Source organism: Sander vitreus, chromosome 22 (genome assembly GCF_031162955.1).
Source record: "Sander vitreus isolate 19-12246 chromosome 22, sanVit1, whole genome shotgun sequence".
Taxonomy (NCBI): Eukaryota; Metazoa; Chordata; class Actinopteri; order Perciformes; family Percidae; genus Sander; species Sander vitreus.
In genome coordinates, this window is record NC_135876.1 from 1,197,667 (window position 1) to 1,222,037 (window position 24,371).

At 40.2% G+C, this 24,371-nt stretch overlaps 1 protein-coding gene across 1 annotated transcript in view; it reads right to left on the reverse strand.

Annotated features, from left to right (window-relative positions):
* LOC144537036 (kinesin-1 heavy chain-like) overlaps positions 1-22,940 on the reverse strand; it is a 41,567-nt gene extending 18,627 nt beyond the window's left edge. The window contains exons 1-14 of the mRNA XM_078280448.1: positions 22,758-22,940; positions 16,095-16,182; positions 15,903-15,976; positions 15,678-15,782; positions 15,185-15,233; positions 15,031-15,086; positions 14,141-14,228; positions 10,097-10,221; positions 9,330-9,434; positions 8,017-8,162; positions 3,511-3,659; positions 2,606-2,805; positions 1,486-1,554; positions 208-414 (exon numbers count right to left, since the gene is read on the reverse strand). Coding sequence (XP_078136574.1) covers positions 208-414; positions 1,486-1,554; positions 2,606-2,805; positions 3,511-3,659; positions 8,017-8,162; positions 9,330-9,434; positions 10,097-10,221; positions 14,141-14,228; positions 15,031-15,086; positions 15,185-15,233; positions 15,678-15,782; positions 15,903-15,976; positions 16,095-16,182; positions 22,758-22,886 — 1,590 coding nt within the window. The 5' untranslated portion in view covers positions 22,887-22,940. The remainder of the gene's footprint in view (positions 1-207; positions 415-1,485; positions 1,555-2,605; positions 2,806-3,510; positions 3,660-8,016; positions 8,163-9,329; positions 9,435-10,096; positions 10,222-14,140; positions 14,229-15,030; positions 15,087-15,184; positions 15,234-15,677; positions 15,783-15,902; positions 15,977-16,094; positions 16,183-22,757) is intronic.
* Between the last annotated feature and the right edge of the window lie 1,431 nt (positions 22,941-24,371).

A 24,371-nucleotide genomic window follows, 5' to 3' on the forward strand; every position in this document is an offset into this window, starting at 1 on the left:
ACACATATTGGTCAACTCTGGCAGACTCACTCCCTCCTTGTTTTTCAACATGAAATAAAAAAATTAAATAAAAAATGTCAAATTTGCAGGTTGCACGTGTGATTAGTTGTAAAAAGTACTCGCACTGTCTCAAAAATTGGTCACAAAATGCGACCAATTGGTGGCAGTGTGGAGCCCTGGATTCAGATGTAAAAAATGAAAAAGTACCGATTTCTCGTTCAGCTCCTCACTGAGAGCCTCAAACTCTTGCGCCTTGTCCTCGACTTCCTGACTCTTGAGGTCGTAGTTGAGCGCCAGCTCCTCCAGGGCCTGCAGCACCTCCTTCACCTCCTCCTTGGAGGCCTCGTTCTCCGACAGCAGCCGGTTGAGTTCCGTCTGCAGGGTGTCGTGGTCCCGTCGGGAGGATGCTAAGAGCTACGGGTGAGGATAGGGAGGGAAGAATGATGCTCAGTTGACAGTTGATGCTCAGCCTAGGAAGGGAAGGGGGGTAGGTGAAATGGGAGTCACGTTCATAACAGGATCTACAAAATACATTTCTTTACCAAGATTTATGTTGATAAGGCGGCTTACCCTTACTGCACAAATTCTGACGACTATTATGATGTGTTGTACAACGGGCAGAGTGCAATTATGTTGGCTAGTGGCAGTCTGCATGCAACATGAGCATGTCCACTCAGAGTGATGCAACAGTCTGTGTCTGTGTACTATGTGTGTATGTATGTATATACTATGGTGTTTTTCTGTAATTCTTTAAACCAGGGGTCTTCATTTTAAGCCAAGGACCCCTTAACAGAAAGAGCGTTTGTAAGCACCTTTATACATACCTTTTTAGTGCATAGAATACCAAGCTATTAAAATAATAATTGTTGGCATGATTTTATAAATCATGTTTTAATGTTAAACATACATGTGGCACAGTGAATCCTTAGGATGAACTGGATCTGTATGGCGACCTTAGAGACTACCTTACCTATAGGCCAGTAAGACTATCATTAATGTTTTTCCCCCATATAGGCAGTAGGAGTTTTATTTGCTAATAATATGTTGGATTCATGCTACGGGCCAGGTAGCCTATCATCAATGGGTTTTTTTCACAAATAGTCTGATTAATATTTCACGTTAAGACATTTTTATTATTACATATTATTTTTTAAATAATAATTATTTGGTGCCCCCCACAGTAACTCTGAGGACCCCGTCAAAGATCAGATATTGTTTGTTTGTCAAAAACAAATTTCCCTCGGGACAATAAAATCTTATCTTATCTTAATTCTGTACTACTTTTCTGTAGCTAAAAAACCCGTATGTGTTCAGTCTGTAAGTATCCACTGTTGCTTTCCTGTGGTGAGTTACAGTCTGACCTCTCCTGCTGGGCTACTAATGGCCTGCTATCAGCTGTCAGACTGGGTTTGTGCTAACAGGAACGGCTGGAGGGCTGAGACGCAGTGGGGAAGGGAAGGGAGAGGGAGGGGGGAGTAGTGTCACCTCCTCCTGGTCCAACATCTGTTGCTTCAGCGACTCCATCATTTGAGACTGCTGGTTGATCTCATCGTCCTGGCGGAAGGGGAGGATGGTGGTGGTGGTGGGGGGGGAGAAATATAATATAACATAGCATTCATTTATTTCCACGAAAGCCACAGGCAATACTGAACAGCAGCCAATCACGCCATCTGCTGGCCAATAGAAATACTTCATGTAAGAAGGACCAAAGGAAGTTAATGCTAGCAATAATGGCAACATTTAAATAACAAATTAGAAAATGGTATGCATAATATGACATCTTAACATTACATTGTTTATAGTAATAAACTATTTTCATTATTTATATTGTGACTTTACTCTCAATTAATTATGACTATTTATTCTCCAAATGTAAGAGAAAACAGATGAATCAATATTTGAAAGCAGTACAGAATGCCTGAGAGCCTGCATTATTTTGTGTTTTCCTTTACATAAATAAAGTGTTACATTTCAACCATAAATTGGTGCAGAAAGGTTTATCAGAATATTTCCTGGTGGAGGACCCCCGGACAACCCGCTTTATGTGTGTCCCCACAAATGCTGTAACAAAACCTACGACATTGCATTAATACCACTGACATCCCACTGAGAACCATTTATTTGAATTCATTTTTATCTGCCTGTACTGGTCCCTACAATATAGCCTATAGTCATACTGAGAAACCAGGACATACACTGGATAGACGTATGTCATGTGCAGCCTAATACCACAATATATTGATGTTCATACTTAACTTTATGTTATTATATGTGGTATTGTGGTGACAGATTCATTACAGTAAAGTCACATCTTATACTTCAGGAGCTCTGTTATTAACCCATAATGCATTATTGTACTTGACGTTGTTGTATTGTCCAATTCAGAAAGACTCACTGTCACGTTTCCAGGTGGTCACAGTGTGATTAGTTGTTACCACCTGAGATCAATAACATTTCTCTGAATTGATCAATGACACCACACGACAGGCAGGAACACTTCAGTGTGTCACTACAATGATACAAGTATGCAACAAGCATGTGCAAAAGAGAGACCATATTTCTTTTTTAGAGTTCATAGGAACACTTCCTACAACACTTTCCTCACCTTGTCATCCATCTCTTTGTAAAGCTTGGCCATTTCTGCAACACACTTCTCTTTTTCTGCATCTGTGAGTTTGACTCCAGGGAGGGTGCTGAGGGCAGGTGTGGGAGCTGTCTTATCGTTGCTGAGCGCACTGTCCAGGGCCTGGACCTCTGCTTTGGCCTTTTCTTTATCAAACTGATCCTCCACTGGCACACTCTCTCCTGCAGAGGACAGAAGCAAAAGGGACATCAGCTCCGGTCTCCGTCACCCCTTTTTGACCAACGTAAACCTAGTCTATATGGACGACGTTCCACTTCTGGGATTGGTATCAAGTGTACAGTCCCTTCAAGCTCACCTGCCCTTGTCTGAATGTCATAATGCAGCATATAATGTTACATATCACAGGTTGTTAATAGAAATGTCCTATCTTCAGTGGATTTTTCATTTATTTTGTATTCCTTTATTGAACATGATGGTAGAAGGTGTAGTATGTAGATGCTGCTGTTGAACTGAGGCAGATCAGACATTTCACTTTACAGAAAGTACTGATATTTTTCGTTAGAATTGTTTTCTATTATTATAACTTTAGCTTTTGTGATAAATGTTCTGTTTGACTGTTCAATGTTCCATGCTTATTAAAAGAAAAACAGTTATTGCTGACAATTCATATCTATGTTCTCATCCTTGCATTAGAATGTAGAGTAGTTTTGATGGTGTCTCATGTTATAATGCTCCATGACATGTTTTATCTGATACACAGTGAGTATTGAACTTTAGCTAAACTTTAAGATTTAAGATTTTAAGATTAAGACAAATTGAATCGTAATCGCAATATCTGGCAGAAAATTCGCAATTAGATTTAAATCGTTCAGCCCTACTATGGCGATATATAAAAAGATGAGATGTTATTGGACGATAGTCCTCACCACTCCTCCAGCGGTTGAGCTCGGCCTCCAGCCAGGTGACGGTGTTTTTCAGCGTCTTGTTCTTCTCCTTCTCTTTCTCCCACTTTTTCTTCCACTGCTCTGCAGTCAGCTCCACATTCAGACTCACCGTGTTCTTGATGGTCTTTGCCCTGGTGAGACAGGAAGCTAACATCACCAGCCCAGCCACCTAGAGACTGCTTTCACCGCAGAACACACTGAAAAGGCTGCCGTTTTGCAGTCTCTTTTCCCTCATTTCCAGGCTCATTCACACCCCTGAGTGATGTTACAGATAGGATCCCCTAACCCCTGTGGCTCTCAAATGGAAATTGTTTTTTATTTAAAAGCGTGTGTTTTCTCTGATACATTTGGAGTTGCCAGCAAGATTTTCCAGTAGGGTGTTAAAGGAATGGCTTTCTTTTTTTTAACAACTTTATGTGTAAGCATTCCATCACAAGAATGCAGTGGTTTCTGCATATATTTTTCTCCTATGTGTATTTAATGTGTATTTGTGTTATTCTGATGATGTGTGTACATTTGTTTTCTTTTGAGCTGCTGTAGCACAGGAGTTTCCCCAGTGTGGGATTAATAAAGTCTATCTTATCTAAACTAGCCAACAATATAACGGCCTACAGTCCAGCTGACATGATTAGACCATTAAACACACAACTGGTTGGATCCTTTACACTTTCTACAGAGAGAGTTCTGCTTTGAGTACTTTTACTTTTAATACTTTAAGTACATTTTCTTGATGATACTTACATACTTTTATTTAAAGCTACATTGTGTAAGAATTTCTCCCATCTAGCGGTGAAATTGTACATGACAACCAAGTGAATATTACTTTCTAGCCCCTCCCATTCAGAGCACATTCTAACTCCTACGGTGGCCGTATTATTCCAAGAAGTACGACTTCGTCCGTGAGTGTTCCCTCCAGTGTAATAATAGTTTTACGTTTTCATTATTTTGGTACCATGTCAGTGCTAACATCAGCTATCAGGTTCCCAAACATATGCAAGCTAATGTTAAGTATCAGTACTATCGTTATTCTGTATATTGTACGAGATTAATAGTGTAAGGCAATGTTTACAGCGTAGGAGAGAAGCAACGAAGGTTTGTGTTTTTCATTTATTTCTGTTATTTCTATTTATGTCAATGAAACTGAAATGAGCTCTTAGTATCTCCGTCGTTTACACGCAGCTGTTCTAGCTGTAGCTAGTCTGTGTTACAACTGCACATGACGTGAGTTGTCTGCCACGGAAATCACGACACATATGATTACGTTTAGCTATGTTACAAGGTAAACAATCCTTTTTCATCATTGACGCGAGAAAAAGTATCCTAGACGTCGTTCTAGCGTTATGCACAACCATGCTATAGTTAGCCAAGCAAGTAGCAACTATAAAACTTTGAATTTACACGGTGCCACTGAGTATAAAAGCGCGAAATGCGGAGGTATGTCCCTCTTTGGCTAATGTATTTTAAAGATGGAGGCACAACATGGCGGGCGTCATTCGAGCGACTCGCTTGTATGTATTCTGAATGAGTCTGAATGTCAGATTCTAGAGAATACTTTGATTAGTTGGTGGAAGTAATTACACATGAATGAGCACATATTTGTGAAAGAACAAAAGGGGTTTTTGCTAAGAATCAACTCAAAACATTACACAATGGAGCTTTAAGTAATATTTTCAATGCATGACTTTTACTTGCAACAGAGTATTTTTACAGTGTGGTATGAGTACTTTTACATGTTTCTGAAACTGTGTAATGTTCCATCTGATGATCATAAATGACCTGTAACAGCAAACGAGACTAACAGTGAAAAGAACACTAGTTTTATATCGTTTTTATTAATGTCTCTGCCCAGGTCTGATTTCTCCTGTGAAGTCAGAGAATGATTTACGGCAGGTAGACGGAGCTACAGCAACACATTCTGAAGGGTAACACCAGAAAAGCCTGTGTTAGTGTATCCAGCCAGGTAAAAGGTAGCAGGAGATTTCTTTACATAGGCCTAATTATATTTTTATATCTTAGAAGTGATCTGCTGTAGTTATGGCTGATACTGGGCAGGACCATCACAGGAAAGAAGGAAATTAAACAAAGAACAACTAAAAGCTAAAAGGGAAAGTGAAAGACGACGGGCGAGTCAATCTCGGTCGGCCTTTCAACAGATGGAGACAATTACGGGATTGTAAATGATTCAAAACCCACCCCGAATTGGCCCTCAGATATGTAATATGTGACCGTACTGTTAATAGTGTTATAAGTCAGCAGTAGACTTAATTAACCCGACCCAGGGCGACTCTGATGAAAACTGATGCGTCTGCCCGGTTCAACTCTGAGATTTTCTCGCATTGCACAGCGCTCTGAAGGAATAATCTCCGAGATTACGTTATGTTCTGCCGTTTGTTTAGAAGTGGTGAATGTACAGCTCACAGCAACTTAATACGATATAGCGTCTGGCTTTTGTTTGATATTTAGTGTCGGCAAAATGGCTTTTTATTGAGTTTCCTCTTAGTGAAAAAATAGACACGGAAAAGCGTAGGGCCTTTTTTTCGCCAACCTTATTCCACACAACAGTTGCGATGTTCCTTTCAGCTATCCGCTCGTGCTCCAGGAAAGTGAAGAAAAGTTAGTTTTGTATATCTAGCAATCATGTAACGTTGGAAGAAGGAAAAGAGTCAAACGCTGTTGTAAAGCGTTCTGCATGTGGCGTCTGTGTGTGACGTGCTGGTTACCTTCTGCCCAAACACGCCCCCAAACACGGACACACATACATACAGACACATCTCGCTTTATTAGATAGATAACTTTAGTCTGCATGATGTGGATGTACGTCAGTAGCCAACATTAAATGACGTCCCCCCTCTATTTAGAGTGGACGTGTTATTCCTTTTAATCCGTGTTTGTGTTCCCCTACTATTTTCTTTTCCCTTGTCCCCCTGTACTTGTGTAAAGCGTCCGTGGGTTTCATGAAAAGCGCTATATTAGTATATAGTTATTATTACGTTGGTTGGTACAACAATCTGTTAATGCTTTGGCTGGTGACCCAGTGACAGTGATACCTGGTTTATCTCACGATTCATCCAAAGTAGACTAAGTTACCGTAGCAACACTGGAAATACAACGATGCTTCTGTTACGTATTCTCTTATTGTAAATGAAGGATTTTCTGTCTGACCAAAATATTCATCGTGACTATATGACCTCCCGGTAACACTAACTCAGTAATATACAGAGGCTAATACAGCACCGTAAAGAAAAGATCTTTATGACAGTAGGTGTGGTAAACAGAAACAACACAAAGTGAAAGATCTGAATACTTTCACCACTGCAAGAATGTGAATGTTTGACATAAGAACAACTGTGGTCCTGGCACACAGATGGGAATGAGACGTTTTCATCATTAAGGTTTAAAGAATAGTTTGACATTTTGGGAATATTTGCTTTCTTGCCTAGAAGATCGATACCACTCTTATGACTGGATGCTACATAGAAAGCTACAGTCAGCCGTGCATTAGCTTAGCTTAGCACAACAAGACAGGAAGCTGGGAGAAACAGAATGCCTGGCTAGTCTTTAAAAGCAGAGCTGGTCATCCTCCTCTGTGAAGGTGCTATCACTAATCCCTGGTACTCACTTGTGTAGCAACAAGAACATGATCACTCACTGGCTTCACACGTGAACAGGCCAATTGTGGAAACCTCTGCAGCGGTGGGCAAGGTCTTTATCTATGTTCCTGGTAATTGTTGTGAAAATGTTTAATTTTACCTTCAAAACTTTTTGTCCTCAACCTAATTTTTTATTGTCAACATTGCAATGGAAAAGTAATGTCGGATATGCATTATAGGTAGCAACAGTGCGTGAAATCATTACATTTTTACATTACATTACATGTCATTTCAGCTGATGCTTTTATCCAAAGTGACTTCACATTAAGTGCTTTCAACCTTAAAGGTACAAACAGCAAGAACAGCAAGAAGTAAGTGCAAGTACATGAGCTTCAAATAAGCCAAACTACAAAGAGCCACATGAAAGCGCAACTGTAATTGCTTTTTAATGGGTGATAAGTGGCTGGTTATAACACAAATGGGCTGTTGGGTACAACAGAATCTTCTTTTTTTTAAAGATCATTTTTTTTGGCTTTTCCGCCTTTAATTTTTGACAGGACAGCTAGGTGATAAAGGGGAGAGAGAGGGCGAAGACATGCAGGAAATCGTCACAGGTCGGATTCAAACCCTGGACCTCTGCATCAAGGCATAAACCTCTCAGTATATGTGCGCCTGCTCTACCACTGAACCAACCCGGCCACAGGTACAACAGAATCTTTACCACTTTTGCCAAAAAAGTAGCGATGCATCGACTCGATCTGCTGGATTGTCTGCATGTTACCTTCCGTGAAAGTGATTCCCATGATTGCCATGCAGTGTGGTTCACAGATTTTATCGGCTCCCAGTATGTGCATTTGTGTGTGTGTGTGTGTGTGTGTGTGTGTGTGTGTGTGTGTACCTCTGTCCGAACATCAGTGTGGACCTGGTCTCAGCGTCGTTAAAAGCGGAGGGGGAGCAGCAGATGACCATGGTGGTCCGACAGTTCCCTCCCAGGGAGTCCTGCAGGATCCTGGTCATCTTACTGTCTCTGTACGGCACATAGCTCTGACAGAGGACACACATTAGAATCCTCAGCACACACATGGGGTTCCTACTGACATCATTAACATTTCTAGGTAGACTGTGTTTGTAAGAGTCATTTTCAAAGCCATCATTTTTAGATTGCACATTATTATTACTCATTGTTTAAAATATATCATGGTTTGTCCTGTCTCACAATGGACCTTTGGGGACACACATATAAAGGGGGGGGGAAATTTGAGCATCAAATACTTCATTTCCTGCATTTTGATACATTTTCAGGCACAAATCTATGGTGAAAACTTATTTATTAATGTCAAAGAAAACACAAAATTCTGGTGGCAGGTAACAATTCAAAATATAAAATACAATGGAATAAATGCAGTGGGGGGGGGTTTCCCATCCGACTACACTTGACCACAAAGTCCAGTTCACTAGATTAGTATCTATAGCATAACAGTAACTTTTTTCCCAATGTTAGGGACATTTTGATTTACATACTTTCTCTCTTGTTATTATTAAACTGTTTGCATAGAATAATATTATACTGAATACTCTAAACAAGATAACTGGAGCTATTGCGTGTTGTTGTCTAAAGCACGGTGTGTTCCTGAAGGCATACATGCCCTCCCAGACCAGATAGGGGAGACGTCATCGACTCTGACAAGATAACAATTGACGACATCTACTGTGTATCATGATTTATTACATTTATTATAAAAAGCAGCTGTAGACAGCTTTTCGTTCGGTCATTGTCTGTACTATTCTGTAGGGCAGAGAAGGCCTCCTTGTTGGGTTAAGTAAAATGAACTTCAGTGGTCTCTGTCTATTCTTGATAATGAAATGATTCTAACACCCAAAGAGAACGTTTTGCCACGGTTTTCCTCTGACGCTGGCTAAAAACTCTTTGGGGGGGCGGCAAAACTTCCCCTATGCAGGAAAACCCTGTGTATATACAAGAACCTCAGCTGATGGCCATTGGAACATTTCAAAATAAATGTAGACAATGTTTACATCATTCTTGTTTAGAGGGATCCTGATCAAATGGAACATTTCAAAATAAATTATCATTCTTCATTCTAGGGATCCTTATCATAAACTTTGAATCACATTTTAACACACACATTGTTCATTTATTAGCACCAATAGGACCAAATCCCCTTGAAAACCAAACTGTGCTGCCTTCCTCACCGAGCCCTCTGCCAGAGCTGAAATGACATTTCCCAGTGAAGACAGGGACTTGTTGATCATCTTGGCTTCATCAAGCACTGTGCCCTCCGCTCCCGTTTTACCCACCTGGGAAACACACAATGAAGAGTAGCATTAGAAACACCAACATTATTTGACAGGATTACTCTGCACAACTAAAAGCATAACCCCTATTCTCCACTGCGCGGAGGCGGTGTGGACCCCGCGAGCAATCGCAGCGATTCAAGTCAGGCCGGCTTACACACTGCCTGTGTGATGTGAGCGTGTCAGCTGCGTGGCGTGTCCATTTTTATTTCGGCTCCCATGTTAACAGGTTAGAGCTTGCACACTGCCTGCGTGACACGCACGTCTCAGGCGCGGCTCGAGCCGTGCCAAAAACAGGTGCATGCTAGAAATAGAACCAAGGCTTATTTTTCACGCAACACGCAAGCGTGTTGGAAGCTTTTCCATTCAAAATAGAATAGGAACAGATGTGTATATGTCATTTTGACACAAATACATTTAATAAATGACATTTTGAATGCAGTCCATTTACAAACCTCACTTTTTACAATATGGGACCTATACGGTTTAGAAACAAAATGAATAGAGATAAATGCAGATGCAGAAACTGGAAAGCCACAGAGGCAAAGAGGAGACGGAGGGAGGTGGAGAACAAGGGCAGGATGGAGAACAAGGGCAGGATGGAGGACAAGGGAAGGATGGAGGACAAGGGCAGGATGGAGGACAAGGGCAGGATGGAAACGTACTTTCTCACTACCAGCCAGATCGACGAGGTAGAGCTTGCCGGTGAATTTCTGTCCAGTCTGAGAGTTTTCCTGCTTGATGTTGATGAGGAAGATGCTGTGACTCCTGGAACTGTGCTCGTTCATGTCTGACACGACACACACACACACACACACACACACACACACACACACACACACACACACACACTGCATTATTAGTATTATCTATGAATAATAACAATAATTTATAATTATTTATAATAGTATTAGTAAGAATATTATTAATAATAATATTTAGTATGCTATGAGTAAAATAAAACAAATGATTTGTAAGGGTTCTAACAGATGTTTCAGTCTACCTAATTAAACTCTCCAAGCCACATTAACATGCAATCTGATTGCTGCGCTTCAAAAAGAAATACCAGCTAATCAAATCATTTCTGTGTATAACTGAGTCCTACAACCTTTTCTTTTTACTATGTGGAAAATCTGGCCATCTTGCCAATTAGTGTTTCTATAAAGAAAAAAAAAGAATAAGGTGGGTCACCGCACTAGAATCAAGAAATTGATTTACAAAAAATAGTTTGCGCGGGAAACAGGTTGAAAGGTGTGGAATTTGGAAGACATGGGGGTGGGAAGGTCTAGTGATAATGCTATCCAGGTGAACTGGGGGAAAGGTAGGATTTAGGGACTAAAAGTAGGATATCTGGACCTGTACTGCCTCAATGCTTTTCTTTTTTTTAAATCCGTCTCTCACAAGACAAACTTTACGGAGGTGAAATACTAAATCAGGGGAGTACCCCATAGGGTTCACTCCTTCAATATTTAGGTTATAGGCTACTGTAGACAACTCAGCTAAAGCTAACAGAATTATGGGTAAATAGCGGAAATAACATTTCATAGCGTCTTCATTTTACAGTTTTTTTACGATCGCTATGGCACTTTTTTCAATACTTTTAACAACTTTCTTAAACTCTTAACACAGTTAGCACAACATCCGTCTGTGTACACATACAATGAACACATTTCTTGTTGCTTTGACACTAAATGCATACAGTTAACACACATTTTAAATGCTTGAACTTCTTTTACACACAAGCTCCACCAAGACCAGAACAATGGATCTTTACTGACCAATTTACAAATGCTTTCACTCTGTAAGTCAGAACAGATAACATGTTCTTAACCTCACTTATAGGCTAAAGTCAAAGTGAACAGCTGTTCATATTGTAAATTGAAACACAAACATATCCCCTGCATTTTATACATGCATTTATTAAGAAACAGCTGATTGAAGTTATGCAAACAGATCAATCACAGCTGATTCCTTCACGAGGGAGAGGAAGAGGAGTACCAGGACAATTCTGTCTCTGTCTCCTTTTTTTCATAAACCGTACATTCTATAAAGCTACTCTGAGATGGGTCATTCATTTTTTGTACTGAATCTCTGCAGCAAAAGAAACAAAAGGTGGCTGGGTTGGCTCAGTGGGTAGAGCAGGCGCACATATACTGGGAGGTTTATGCCTCGACGCAAATCCGACTTGTGACTATTTCCTGCATGTCTTCCCCCCCCCTCCCCTTTCTCACCTAGCTGTCCTGTCAAATAAAGGCAGAAAAGCCCAAAAAATAATCTTTAAAAAAAAAAGAAGAAAAAAAATATGCATGCATTTACTAAACCCAACAAAACAAAAATGTAGAGAGGCTTCAAGAGAAACTGCAGTCCAAAACACAATCTATGATCAATACAATATACTATTGTCTGTTGTATAAGAGCAGACCTGACACATATAAAATAATGCTGTTTCTGTAATTCCATCTGATGTTAGTGTTCTGTATGATATTGTTCTATGATTGACTAAATGTTCCTGTTGGGAGAGAACATGTGTCAGTGTTTTGGAAGAATTATTTGACTTAGACACATGATTGCATTGTTTTGGTAGACACAGTGTATTGTGTTAGTGTATTATTGTATTTTGAAAATCAGTGTTGGAGTTTAGTTTACAATGTGTGATTTTGAGCATGAAATGAACTGTTTTGCCAATCGTGTGTTGGTGCGTTAAGAGTTTAGGAAAGTTGTTAAAAGTATTGAAAAAACTGTCATAGCGATCGTGAAGAACTGTAATTACTGATTTCCTGGTTTCCTCTTATTCCATTGATGTTGCAACTTGCGAGGGGCCAATTATACCCGCGATCTGGACTTAAACTGAAGATTAGCAGAGCAAGGACACTCAGTACCTTTACATGCACACCAATATTCCACTATTATTCCGAATATAACAATATTCTGAATTTGATACAGGTCATGTAAACAGCATATTCCGGTAGGATATTCCGAATAAGGCCTTTTTCTGAACATAGCATTTTCTGATTAAGACATGGGTGATATGTCTTTGGACATGTATACAGAGTATTCAGAATATGCGTCTCAATCAGGGTTTTCACTGCAGTTTACGACCTCCTGCCCGTTTATGACTTATGGTCAGCTCTGTGCGTTGCTATGGTTTCTGTACACAAACCAACCAGCCAACAGTTTGCCAGGCTGCTGACCCGATAAGAAGGAGAAACACAGCTACTTTTAAACATCATCAAAGACTTGGATATCAACAGGTTTTTGGATATGAGCACACATCGCTACGTTGACCTTTTCTAGAAGCTGGTTGAAGGAATGAAAGAGGGACGCTGTGTTCACACGGTCCAACAAGTCCTCCACCGCTGGAACACTTTGAAAAAATCATAGTTTGCACGGCTACATGTAAACGGGAATATTAATGGAGTACTCACTTTCATTACCCATGTAAACAGCTTAGTCAGAATATCGTCTTTTTCAGAATGAGGGTAAAAACCGGAATATTATGTGCATGTCATTGTCTACTGTCTCCACAGAGTATTTACTGGTGTGGGAACACATAGTTCATGAAAAATAAATAGGGCTTATAATGAGTAGCTGTTTCAAAAACAACACTTCACTTATTTTATTGGCCAAAGGTACCTAACACTTTTTACTATTGTATCCATGCAGTGACAGTCTGATGTTTAGATAACTAAACTTTTCATTTTAGAAAATATTAGATGCAAAAAAGAGTCATGTGAAATCAAAGATTATCAGAAGATGCACCAAAGAGTAAAATTAAAATCAGTATAACTACAGTTTAGGCCAAAACATATGATCTCACATTGTGTCATTAGGCCTGTAACAATTATTACATAATTGTCTAATTGTCAATATTTCTACATAATCGCGATTTCTTTGTCTAACCGCAATGAATTGCTAACATTAGCTAAGGTGCTAAGATATGACTGGTAATTGTTGATTGTGTTTAGATATGCCAAATTGTAGTTAGATAAGTGAGTATTGGTCAGACTATATATATATATATATATTTTAGATCATTTTTTGGGGCTTTTCCGCTTTTAATTTGACAGGACAGCTAGGTGAGTAAGGGGAGAGAGAGGTGGGGAAGACTCGAACCGTGGACCTCTGCGTCAAGGCATAAACCTCTCAGTATATGCTATGTGCGCCTGCTCTACCCACTGAGCTGAACTGGCCACGGACAATATAATGTTATTATTTTAATTATTAGTTGTTGGCACTTGACCCTATACAAGTTCATAGCAACAAAAATGACAGGGGGGGGGTGATGCAGTAAGAAAAAAAATGGTATAGCAATAAAGGGGCGTTGTTTACTTCATGGGCTGTGTATTTGTGTTATTACATTATCTGGGTCATAAGACGTGTGTGATATATAACCAAATGACATATGCTGGGATTCATTCAGAACTTAAACAAAAATAATAAATAAATAAATGTTTTTAAATTTGACTGAGACAATTATATTATTAATCACAATTATTTCTGAGACAATTAAGTGTACAGCAAAATTTGGAATTGTTACAGCTCTAACTGTGTGTTTTACAAACCACGCCTATTTGAACTTTTCTGTCTCATTATGTGTGAGGCACAGGCAGCGTCTTGGCGGATGAGAGTCTCGCTGCAGTCAGGAGACTCGGCGAGGTTGAACCCATGAGAGGCCGCAGCCCCTAAAGGCTCTCAGTGTACCAACTCACTTGTGACAGCCACATGCCTGTTGTTTTTGCCCTCGTCTATGGCATCCATGACCTCCTCAGGAGTGCTCACAAAACGCTCGGTACACCCCTGGAGACACATGCAGTCACAAAGAAAAGCTGTGTTCAACAGCCCTGCAGCAGGCCTGCTTCACAGTCGGACAATTATTAGCTGAGGAGACGGTGACATACTGTATCAGGCTGATGCTTTCAGAGTGAAAGTTATGACGAGAAAGGGATCTTATTACCTTGTTTTCTCAGTATATTTTATACTCTAGCTTCATTCCCACATCTAATTAAATAAAACTCACACTTTAAAGCAATATAAAAGATAAAAAACTCATTCCACTAAAAACAATTATTGTAAAAGTCTGTATTGCGCAGGTTATGTAACATATACCAGCCTCTCTCAAACCCAGTAATGTGTGGCCCTTATCCTCTGGGGCCCACTTACTCTAATAAAGCGGTCCCACAGCAGCCCATGCCCGGTTATGTAGCCTATGTTATTTTTTTGGTTAGGGTCCCACGGCCCAGTAGGCATTGCTCCGCGGCCCGGTGTCCATAGTTTGAGAAAGGCTAGTCTCGCTTTGCCAGACAGGGTCTGGTTAGTCCACACAGCACTCCGGGATAGGACAACAACATGCTCTGGTTTATTGGCATTTCTTTAAACCAATCACAATCGCCTTGGGCCGCGCTAAGAGCCAGACGGAGTCACTGCAAAATAGTCGCAGATCACAGATGTGCCATTGTTTTCTACATCATATCCTCTTATGTCATTCGTAGCTAATGCATTACAACTGGTTGGGACAAACTTGTGACTGCATCCAAAACAATCAATGTTGCAACCTCAAATAACGTCTGTCAACACAGAAATAAACGGCCATGTGGCTCACCTTGACATAGGGCACCCTGTTTTTATCTTCGTGTACAGACAGGTTGATCTTTGACACTGTGGAGGAGAAGGAAAGGACACATCAGGTCGATCAAGTTGTTTGCATCAGGGCCGGAATGAGAATGATAAGAAGCCACGAGAGACTTGAAACATACCATCCAAGCAGTCCTTGATTTTGTCCAAATAGATTTCAAAATATGAAACCTGCAAAGCAAAGCTTCCAGTGAGACTTAACCAACGTTATGGCGTGTACTTGTTAAATTTAAGACGTTTTAAGACCTTTTTAAGAACATTATGAATGAAATTTAAGACAACATCAACATAAGCCCTAAATTCAAAGTTTTTTCAAGCCAAGTATCTGTAAACTTGAACTTCCACATAGCTGAAGAATAAAAATCTGATTTATGTCTGTGGTACAATCTAAAAGAGACTCGCACCAATAACACTAAAGCTGATTGGCTGCAATATAAGTAGCATGTTGGTCTCATTTGTAGTCTTAATACAGCCAAATCATATTTGGACTAGCCAAAGAAAGAACTACAAGAAAAAAAATTGCATTAGAGGTAGCGTTGCATGGACGTAGAGAAATACTTGAGAATGTTGCTTGATGTTTAAAAGCCCCCGAGCACCTGATGGAGAGGAACATACTTTGATGTGAAACTCCAGGTTCTCATCCATGGAATAAATGTAGTTGAAGATGTCTTGAACAATTCTGGGAATGATTCCCATCATCTCTGGGTTGTGGAGATCTCCCTTTAGTACACGATTATAAAAAAAAAAGTGTGAACGACAGCACAGCACTGATCTTTAGGCTTTTCAGTCACTATTTTTAGTATTTTTGCTCAGTGGTAAAAGCAACAGTTAAAATGTTACCTCCATTGTGTGTGTTTTACCAGAGGATGTCTGCCCATAGGCAAATATTGTCCCATTGTAGCCCCCTAGCACATCTGTACACATCCAGACAAGGAAATAACACGTTCAGAATTGAGGTTCGGGCTTGTATTGCCAGGGTTTTAGTGTGTCACTGCCTCTGAGACTACATCTGCATGCTGCTGTACATCTTACCTCTGACAATCTGCTGAGCCACAGCGTTGTAGAACTGCACCTGAGTTGTATTGGACTGGAACACACGGTCAAAGTGGTACGGTTTACCCTGTGAAGAGGAGGAGGGGTGAGGGGGGGTGCAGTGATGAGCACCAGTATCACACATGCCAACATGAATTTCCATACTGCTACGCGGCGATAGGCTGACATCGCTCCACATAAGTCCACTGCATGTTAGCAATGTACCTAGTCAGGTGTGATTATCAAAAACACTGTAAAGGGAGTGTTTGTCAGCATCAGGCCTATAACAATTAATACATAATTGTCTAATCACAATATTTTCACGTAGCTAACACTAGCTAAGGTGCTAAGGGGTATGGCTTTTGATGATAATTGTTGATTTTGTTTAGATGTGCCAAATTGTAATTTATATAAATGATTATTGGTCAGACTGTTGAGCTAAAGCTATGCTTTTTTTGTTGTTGTTGTTGGCACTTCTTTATTTACTAAGAACGGAGGCAGTGATTTTTATGAATGAAGATTAATGTTCTATTGTCAACTTTGTTCATTTAAGAAAAAAAAATACAATGTTTTTATGATAATAAAGAGGCGAGGTTTACTTCATAGGCTGTGCATTTGTGTTATTACATTATCTGGGTCACATGACAGTGATATAGGAAAAGATGTTACCCGGAATTCATTCAAAACTTTGATTTGTTTGCAAAAGTAATAAATCCATGAATATTTTTAAATTTGACTGAAAGAGACAATTATATTGTTAATCGTAATTATTTCTGGGACAATTGTGCAGAAAAATTGTTACAGCTCTAGTCAGCATGCGTTCATACAAGAAACAATAAGACTTCCAATATGGACCGCTGAGCTTCAGAATAAAAGAGATGGGTGGTAGATAGTGTTAAGGTAATATTAGTCTTGCTTTGCCAGACCTTCCTCCACAGGGCTGCAGGGGAAGGTCTGGCTAGTCCACACAGCATTCTGGGTTGGGAGACAAACGTGCTCTGGTTTATTGGCATTTCTTTAAACCAATCACAATCGTCTTGGGCGGTGCTAAGAGCCAGACGGAGCCCCGGTGCCTCTGCTAAATAGCCTTGGGAAGGAACTTGTTTTGGTGGAACATGTGGACGTTCAAAAGTAGTTTTAGTCGTGCAACAGAAAACTCAGATTGGACAGATAGTCCAGCTAGCTGTCTGGATTTACCCTGCAGAGATCTGAGGAGCAGTTAACCATAGTCCTCACAAATCCACCAGAGGTTAGAACGCCAACACAGAGACAGAGGAAGGGGACGGACATCCGGGCGAAAAGAGCATGATCCAGCAGAATTTACACCGGCACCGTAGCAATCTTGGAAGTGGAACGTCGTGGATATAGACTAATGACGCAGAAATAGAATCTGTGATTGTCAGGCCCATCTTTAATAAATGAGTCATCATTGCGGTAGCCTAATGCTCTAATGACTGCCGAGTACAGCTCAGCAGTTGAATTTAAAAACTGTAATTACTACTTTCACATAGATTTCACCAAACACAGCTTGATGTAGCAGCAGGTATTTTACGTGCACTTTTCTCAAATGGAGGAAGTGACTTAATCGGGCTTCAGTTTCCTGTAGAATCTGCTTCTAGGCTCTGCTACAACCTGCAGTCCCTGCTGCCAGCCACACAGGCAAACTGTTGAGATGAACTCGTCAGTCTGTCCCTGTACAGCCAAGTCATCAAGCGTTTTAATGGCACTGAGTTGAAAAACCAGGAATGTATTTATCAATACACACCACTGCACCCTGTATTCATCTGTCAACAGGCCCTCCCTTCACACTCACCGTAAGATTCACTGGTTCACTTTCATTTACGAGACCCTTCTTGGCCAATCACTTCCTTACTTAGGTCACCTGCTGCAGCCAAAGTCTGTCACATTCAATACCTGGTCCTCACTTCATCTTCAATTAAGCATTAATTGGTCCAAAATCAACTCTTTTCTTTTCAATCTGCTGCCGCTCGCGACTGGAACGCTCTGCAAAAGATTCTCAAACTTCATCATATTGGGTACCCGGATAGCTCAGTTGGTAGAGCGGGCGCCCATATATAGAGGTTTACTCCTCGATGCAGTGGGCCAGGGTTTGACTCCGACCTGCAGCCCTTTGCTGCATGTCATTCCCCCTCTCTCTCTCCTTTCATGTCTTCAGCTGTCCTGTCAATAAAGGCCTAAAAATGCCCCAAAAGAATCTTTAAAAAAAACCTCATATCATCCTTGTTCACGGACATATGCAGTTACTTCTCTACAATCATTTTTCCAGCTAAATATGTTGTATTGTACCTGGGCACTCGTTACAAGTGTTTACTGTTGTCTGTGGAGTATTTCAAATTGTATTTTATGTCATTTCTAAACTGTATGTATTTCTAATGTATTTATTTCCTAGCCCTCCTTCCCTTTCCCTAAGTGGCTTTGCCACTTGTCAGGCCACCTCCGTTGTAAATAAGGACCTGTTCTTAATGACTTGCCTGTAAAAATAAAGGTGAAATAAAAATAAAATAAAAATATTACAGCATATCACATTATGGGGAACCACTACATATCACACACATTTTCCTTCATCTCCAAAATTTGTCCATCAGGGTCAGTATTTGATCATGTGCAATACACAATAAATCCTAATAATCGGTGTAAAAAAATATTAATTTTATAGGCTGACTGAGATTTTTAACAGATAACAGACAGATAATCGTGGTCAATGTTGTTATATTAATCATTTTTATTTTGTCTGACTGAGTCAATACCTGATTCCTTTGGCATGCCACATCATCAAGGCACACATATTTCATAAACTAAGGTTTTTTTTAAGATTGTAGTTAATAATATAAAATAATGAATCTCTTGAATGTGAAATGTATTTCTTGACCTTGGAAAAAGGCGTGTGATGACAACTGAGTAAAATCCTTCTGCTGAGCTCTGGACGAAGCTAGTAAGTGGACGTTGAGTTACATTTCTTTGTCAAGATAAAAAGATTTCTGGCTAATCAGCAACAAGCATACAGTTTTCTCATTGGCAGTTAGGAATGCTACACTGTCAAAAATCTGGATCATACTCTGAATCTTTTGGCAAAGATGTTCATGTGTTACATTAACTAAATAGTAGGGTTGCACGATATTGACAAAATGTGATATTGCGATATCGATTATGAATATTGCGATATTAATTTTGATATTTTTAAACATATGTAAAATTACAAAAGTTACAGGAAAACGCATCAACATAGATTCATAACAAATTAAACAAGTTTTCTTACAACACAAGGTTTATTTCAACTGACTGTCATATTGGACTGGTCCAACATGAATATATAAATAAGGACCATGTCTACAGAACAGGACATGTTCTACTGGTTGGACAGTATAAATATATAAATAAGGACCATGTCTACAGAACAGGACATGTTCTACTGGTTGGACAGTATAATATATATAAATAAGGACCATGTCTACAGAACAGGACATGTTCTACTGGTTGGACAGTATAAATATATAAATAAGGACCATGACTACAGAACAGGACATGTTCTACTGGTTGGACAGTATAAATATATAAATCAGGACCATGTCTACAGAACAGGACATGTTCTACTGGTTGGACAGTATAAATATATAAATAAGGACCATGTCTACAGAACAGGACGTGTTCTACTGGTTGGACAGTATAATATATATAAATAAGGACCATGTCTACAGAACAGGACATGTTCTACTGGTTGGACAGTATAAATATATAAATAAGGACCATGTCTACAGAACAGGACATGTTCTACTGGTTGGACAGTATAAATATATAAATAAGGACCATGTCTACAGAACAGGACATGTTCTACTGGTTGGACAGTATAATATATATAAATAAAGAGAACAGGACACAACTTTTCTTTCTCTTCTGCTGAGTGCTGACGTGCACTAACATGTGCAAGTGGCACGGTAACTGGCCAATGAAACATGATCATTATAGAGTTTCAAGCTAACACAGCCAACTGACGGGACGCAGCGCTCCACAAAATAAACTAAATATTGCATACTTATTGCGACAATTTCGATATAATATTGCACAACGTGATATTGAGATAACTAGAGATGCATCGATAGACCGGCCGGTGACCGGAATTGGCCGGTTTTCATGTGCTCGGCCATGACCGGCGACCGGCAGGTCAGTCTGACATATGCCGATTTCATGCCAGTGAACGCTACAATTAACGGACAACAGAAGTTATACGAGTTACAGTTCAAGGACGCACGCACACACGGACGCCACAGCACAGTCTCTTTCTCCTTTCTCTCAACTTTTCCGCTGTGTTGCGCGTAGCCGCTCGCGGTGTGAAGCGCTTGTCCGCGCTATTCTCGCACATGTAGGAACCTCGTGAATTAACCTGCAACATGTCAGCTGTTTGGGAATTCTTCAGCAGATAACAAGTTTGCAATATGCAACACGTGCAAGGAAAGAGTAGGGCGTGGAGGGACGACACCAAAAACCAAAATCACATTTTCTTTAGTTGGATATTGGATGTGAAAAGAAGGAAATGGTTCCAACGTTGCACTTTAGATGTGTGTGAGTTTCCCACACCAGGAGTCATTTATATAGTTCTATTTTATAGTGATCCATTATCTTTTCAAAAAATGTTCTATGTTCTGTGCAAAATGTTCCATTAAAGAAAAGATAGAAAATAAATATTTGTGTGTGCTGTAAAGAGGTTAGAAAAAATGAAATCGGAATCGGCTAAAATCGGTATCAGCTGGCCTAACAAAAAGAAAATCGGAAATTGGAATCGGCCTAGAAAATTGTAATCGGTGCATCTCTAGAGATAACGATATTGAGTCGATATATCTTGCACCCCTACTAAATAGTGGAGGGGAAAAAAACAACACATATCTGAGGCCTGGCCTAATGCTGCCTTAGGTAAGATCTGCACTGAAAATAGCAGTAAAACAGTACAACACTTTTCCACATGACATAACAGTTGGCCTATGACTGGGAGTCAATTACCTCTGAACAAAGCAACCATTCATCTTTTAAAAAAAATGTGCAATGGTTATGAACATCAGGCTGAAACAAAAGGCTAATGCAACCCCTGCCATATGTCGTATAAAAGCTGAGCCTAAATTCATACAGAGATTAAACTTCAGGGTGACAAATGAAAGAAGAAAAAAACCCAACATAAAGTATGTTATTAAGGTGTTGTTCCATCACGAGCCTTCAGAGCAGATACAGTGTCGTATCAGTGTCATAGATTGTGCTGTGCAAGTGTAGTGGAGGTATTAGCACCATTCTTCTAAAAAATATATTCACTCATTAGATGTTTTGATGACAGTAACAGAGAGTGCAAAACAGGGCTGGGCTATATATTAATATAACTCGTTATCGTGATATGAGACTAGATTGTCTTCCTGGTTTTTAAAGGCTGCTTTACAGTATAGTGAGGTCATTTACGGAACTTTCCAGACTGTTCTCGCAGTTATATAATTTGCCTTTACCTACTTAGTCATTATATATATATATTAGTGATATATAGTGCAAAGATCTCCCATACTGTAGGTGTTCACTGTGAAAGCCATAGCATATGATTGTCATTATTCATACTCATTGAACCATTCACATTGTGCCCTGTATGGAAAACTGCATTTGTTATGTTTCTCTACACATTTATTCAAGTTTTGCCTTTGTTTTGTTACCAGTGTCTGGCCTCACTAGCAAGCTTTTTCACACATTCATTTCTTTTATTCACAGGGCTGTACAGTGGCCATTTTGGAACTTTTTACATTCATCTTTTCAGAATCACCTCCAAAGGACCACTTTAATCAGACTATAAGCTTTACTTTTTAATGTTCCAAACATCCAACCTAAGCTGTGTCTAGTCAGAGTTTATAGCTAACATATCACGCTAGCATTATCATGACTCTGCCAAGACATTAGCATGCTAGGGTTAGCATTAACCTCAAAGTATTGTCCTGGCCTGCTGAGGCCGATTAGGCGCAGGTGGAGCTGATGAAGTACAGGTGAAACTGATTACATTCAGACACATTTTAGCTTCACTGATTACAGTCAAGACTGGTTCAAGTTGAGAAAAGTCTGACGTTGACAAATTGACTGAGACGTCTTTAAATCGACACCATACTGCTGCCAACTTTCGGGAAAAATGAATCCCCTTGAACAGAGCTAACGTTACACTCACTAAAGGCACACTACTAAAGCAGTGGATGTATTTCATGCAAACATTGTAACAAGCAAGGCAAAGACGCTAAAATTATTCTAAATAATTCAGAAAGTGTTAATGTATTTGGAGTGGAGTGTTATGTATTTGGAGTATTGTTGATTACCAAAGTCAGACTAAATTGCTAGAATTTTGAATTAAGTTTGGTCCATGTTTGCAACGAGGGCTTAGAGGTTTAACGTCATTTTAAAGCCGTGTTTTCCAGGCGATTTATGACACCAAGAGTCATTTTAAAACCAGAACTAAAGACATCTTCAACAACATGCAACAACATCTGCATTACAATTAGAAGCCTATGGTTATAGGACACTTAAACATGAAAATGTTCTGACTTTCAATAGCCGAAATGAAAAATGGAAAAAGTGGAGGGCTGAGTTAAGTTTATCTTCTGATCCCAGAGCTGCGAAATAGAGAAAAACACTCACCGCAATCTGCACGCAGTCATCCCCTTGAAATACCGGGATGTACTTGTCCCCCCGAGCCACCTCCGATTTGTTCAGCGGCCTGAAACGGCACACAACCTTGATGGTGGTCTGTGCTGCGGGGTCCGCCATCTCCGCCGCTGTGGATCGGGCAGTGCTCCGTGACCCAAACCCTGCGTCCTCCCGGTACACGCTCTCTGACAGATAGAGAAACAAACACAGGGAGCCAGAGAGGATGCCGCGCCCCCACAGAGAAGGTAGCCTACTCAGCTGCTATTCCAGCTGACTAGGTAGGGAACTGTGTTCTGGCAGTAGGGATGACCAGGTACAGGGGTACAGTTGAAACACCTTGTGCGCAACAAGCTTGAGCTGCATGTGAACAGGGACGATTTTAGGATCAGACCGCTAGGGGGGGCTCAGCCCCTAATGACAATGTGACACGGATACAGTGCCATGCAAACAAAACCCTGCTAAATCAGTAATTTCATTATCTGATAATCTCTGAACAACAACGTCAGCTAACGTTTTTTGACACTATTAACACTATGATGGCACTGAACCTGACACTTTATAAGTCACAGTAATATGACACAATGTTCTAACATTCAGCAATTTTAGTTGCTTACGTTTCAATTTGGGTTCTAATCTGCACCATGAAATGACCATCTTCTTCTCTGGGGACTACCAACGTTAAACTCCTGCTCTCCTGCTTTTTAAGGGGGCTTGAGCCCCCCTACAAATGGTCTAAAATCGCAAATGGCTGTGATGTTTGTTTCGAGCGTATTAGCATCCTGTTTGATCGTTATTTTTTTTTTTATATTATTTTTTGGACATTTTAGGCCTTTATTTTCACAGGACAGCTGAAAACATGAAAGGGGAGAGAGAGGGGGAATGACATGCAGCAAAGGGCTGCTGCGTCGAGGAGTAAACCTCTATCTGTGGGCGCGCGCTCTACCAGGTCTGCAATGTCTGGAATATATCGGCGAAAGTTGTTTTTCTAAGGTAATGTTTTTCACTTGACCATGTCCCTCCCAGCGCATCTACCCATCTAACCCACCCTACAGCATCAACACTTCTTAAGCTGCGTAAAGTAGCCTAAGACAGTTGTGCAGAGTTTTGCATCCCTGCCGAAAATCGCGTCACCACGTGGGCAGCAAGGAGATGCTACTGAGTCCAAACGTTTAAAACAATTATAGACTTCAGATCATTTATCATCATTGATGAACCTGACAAAGATTAGGCTATGTCGTTTTGAAACAGTAGCCTACTGTGCATTAAAAATCATATATTTTCCTTGTGGATGCAATTGTCGACAGGGATGTACACTCGACACTCTCGGTGGAGGAAGGTCTGGCAAAGCGAGACTAACTCGACACTGACCTGTCGTGAGGCTCTTGGCATTAAAAGTGTGTCTGTGTTTCCACTGTGCTGCTTCGCTTCAGCCTTTAACGTTGCTGCATCATTTGGAGTTGTTGAAGCATGTTATCTTTTTCTTTTTCTATTGTGAAGGACGGAAGTACGGTATGGTTGTTTTTTTCTCTGTGAAGCACTTTGGGTTCTACAGTCAGGTCCATAAATATTGGGACATCGACACAATTCTAATCTTTTTGGCTCTAT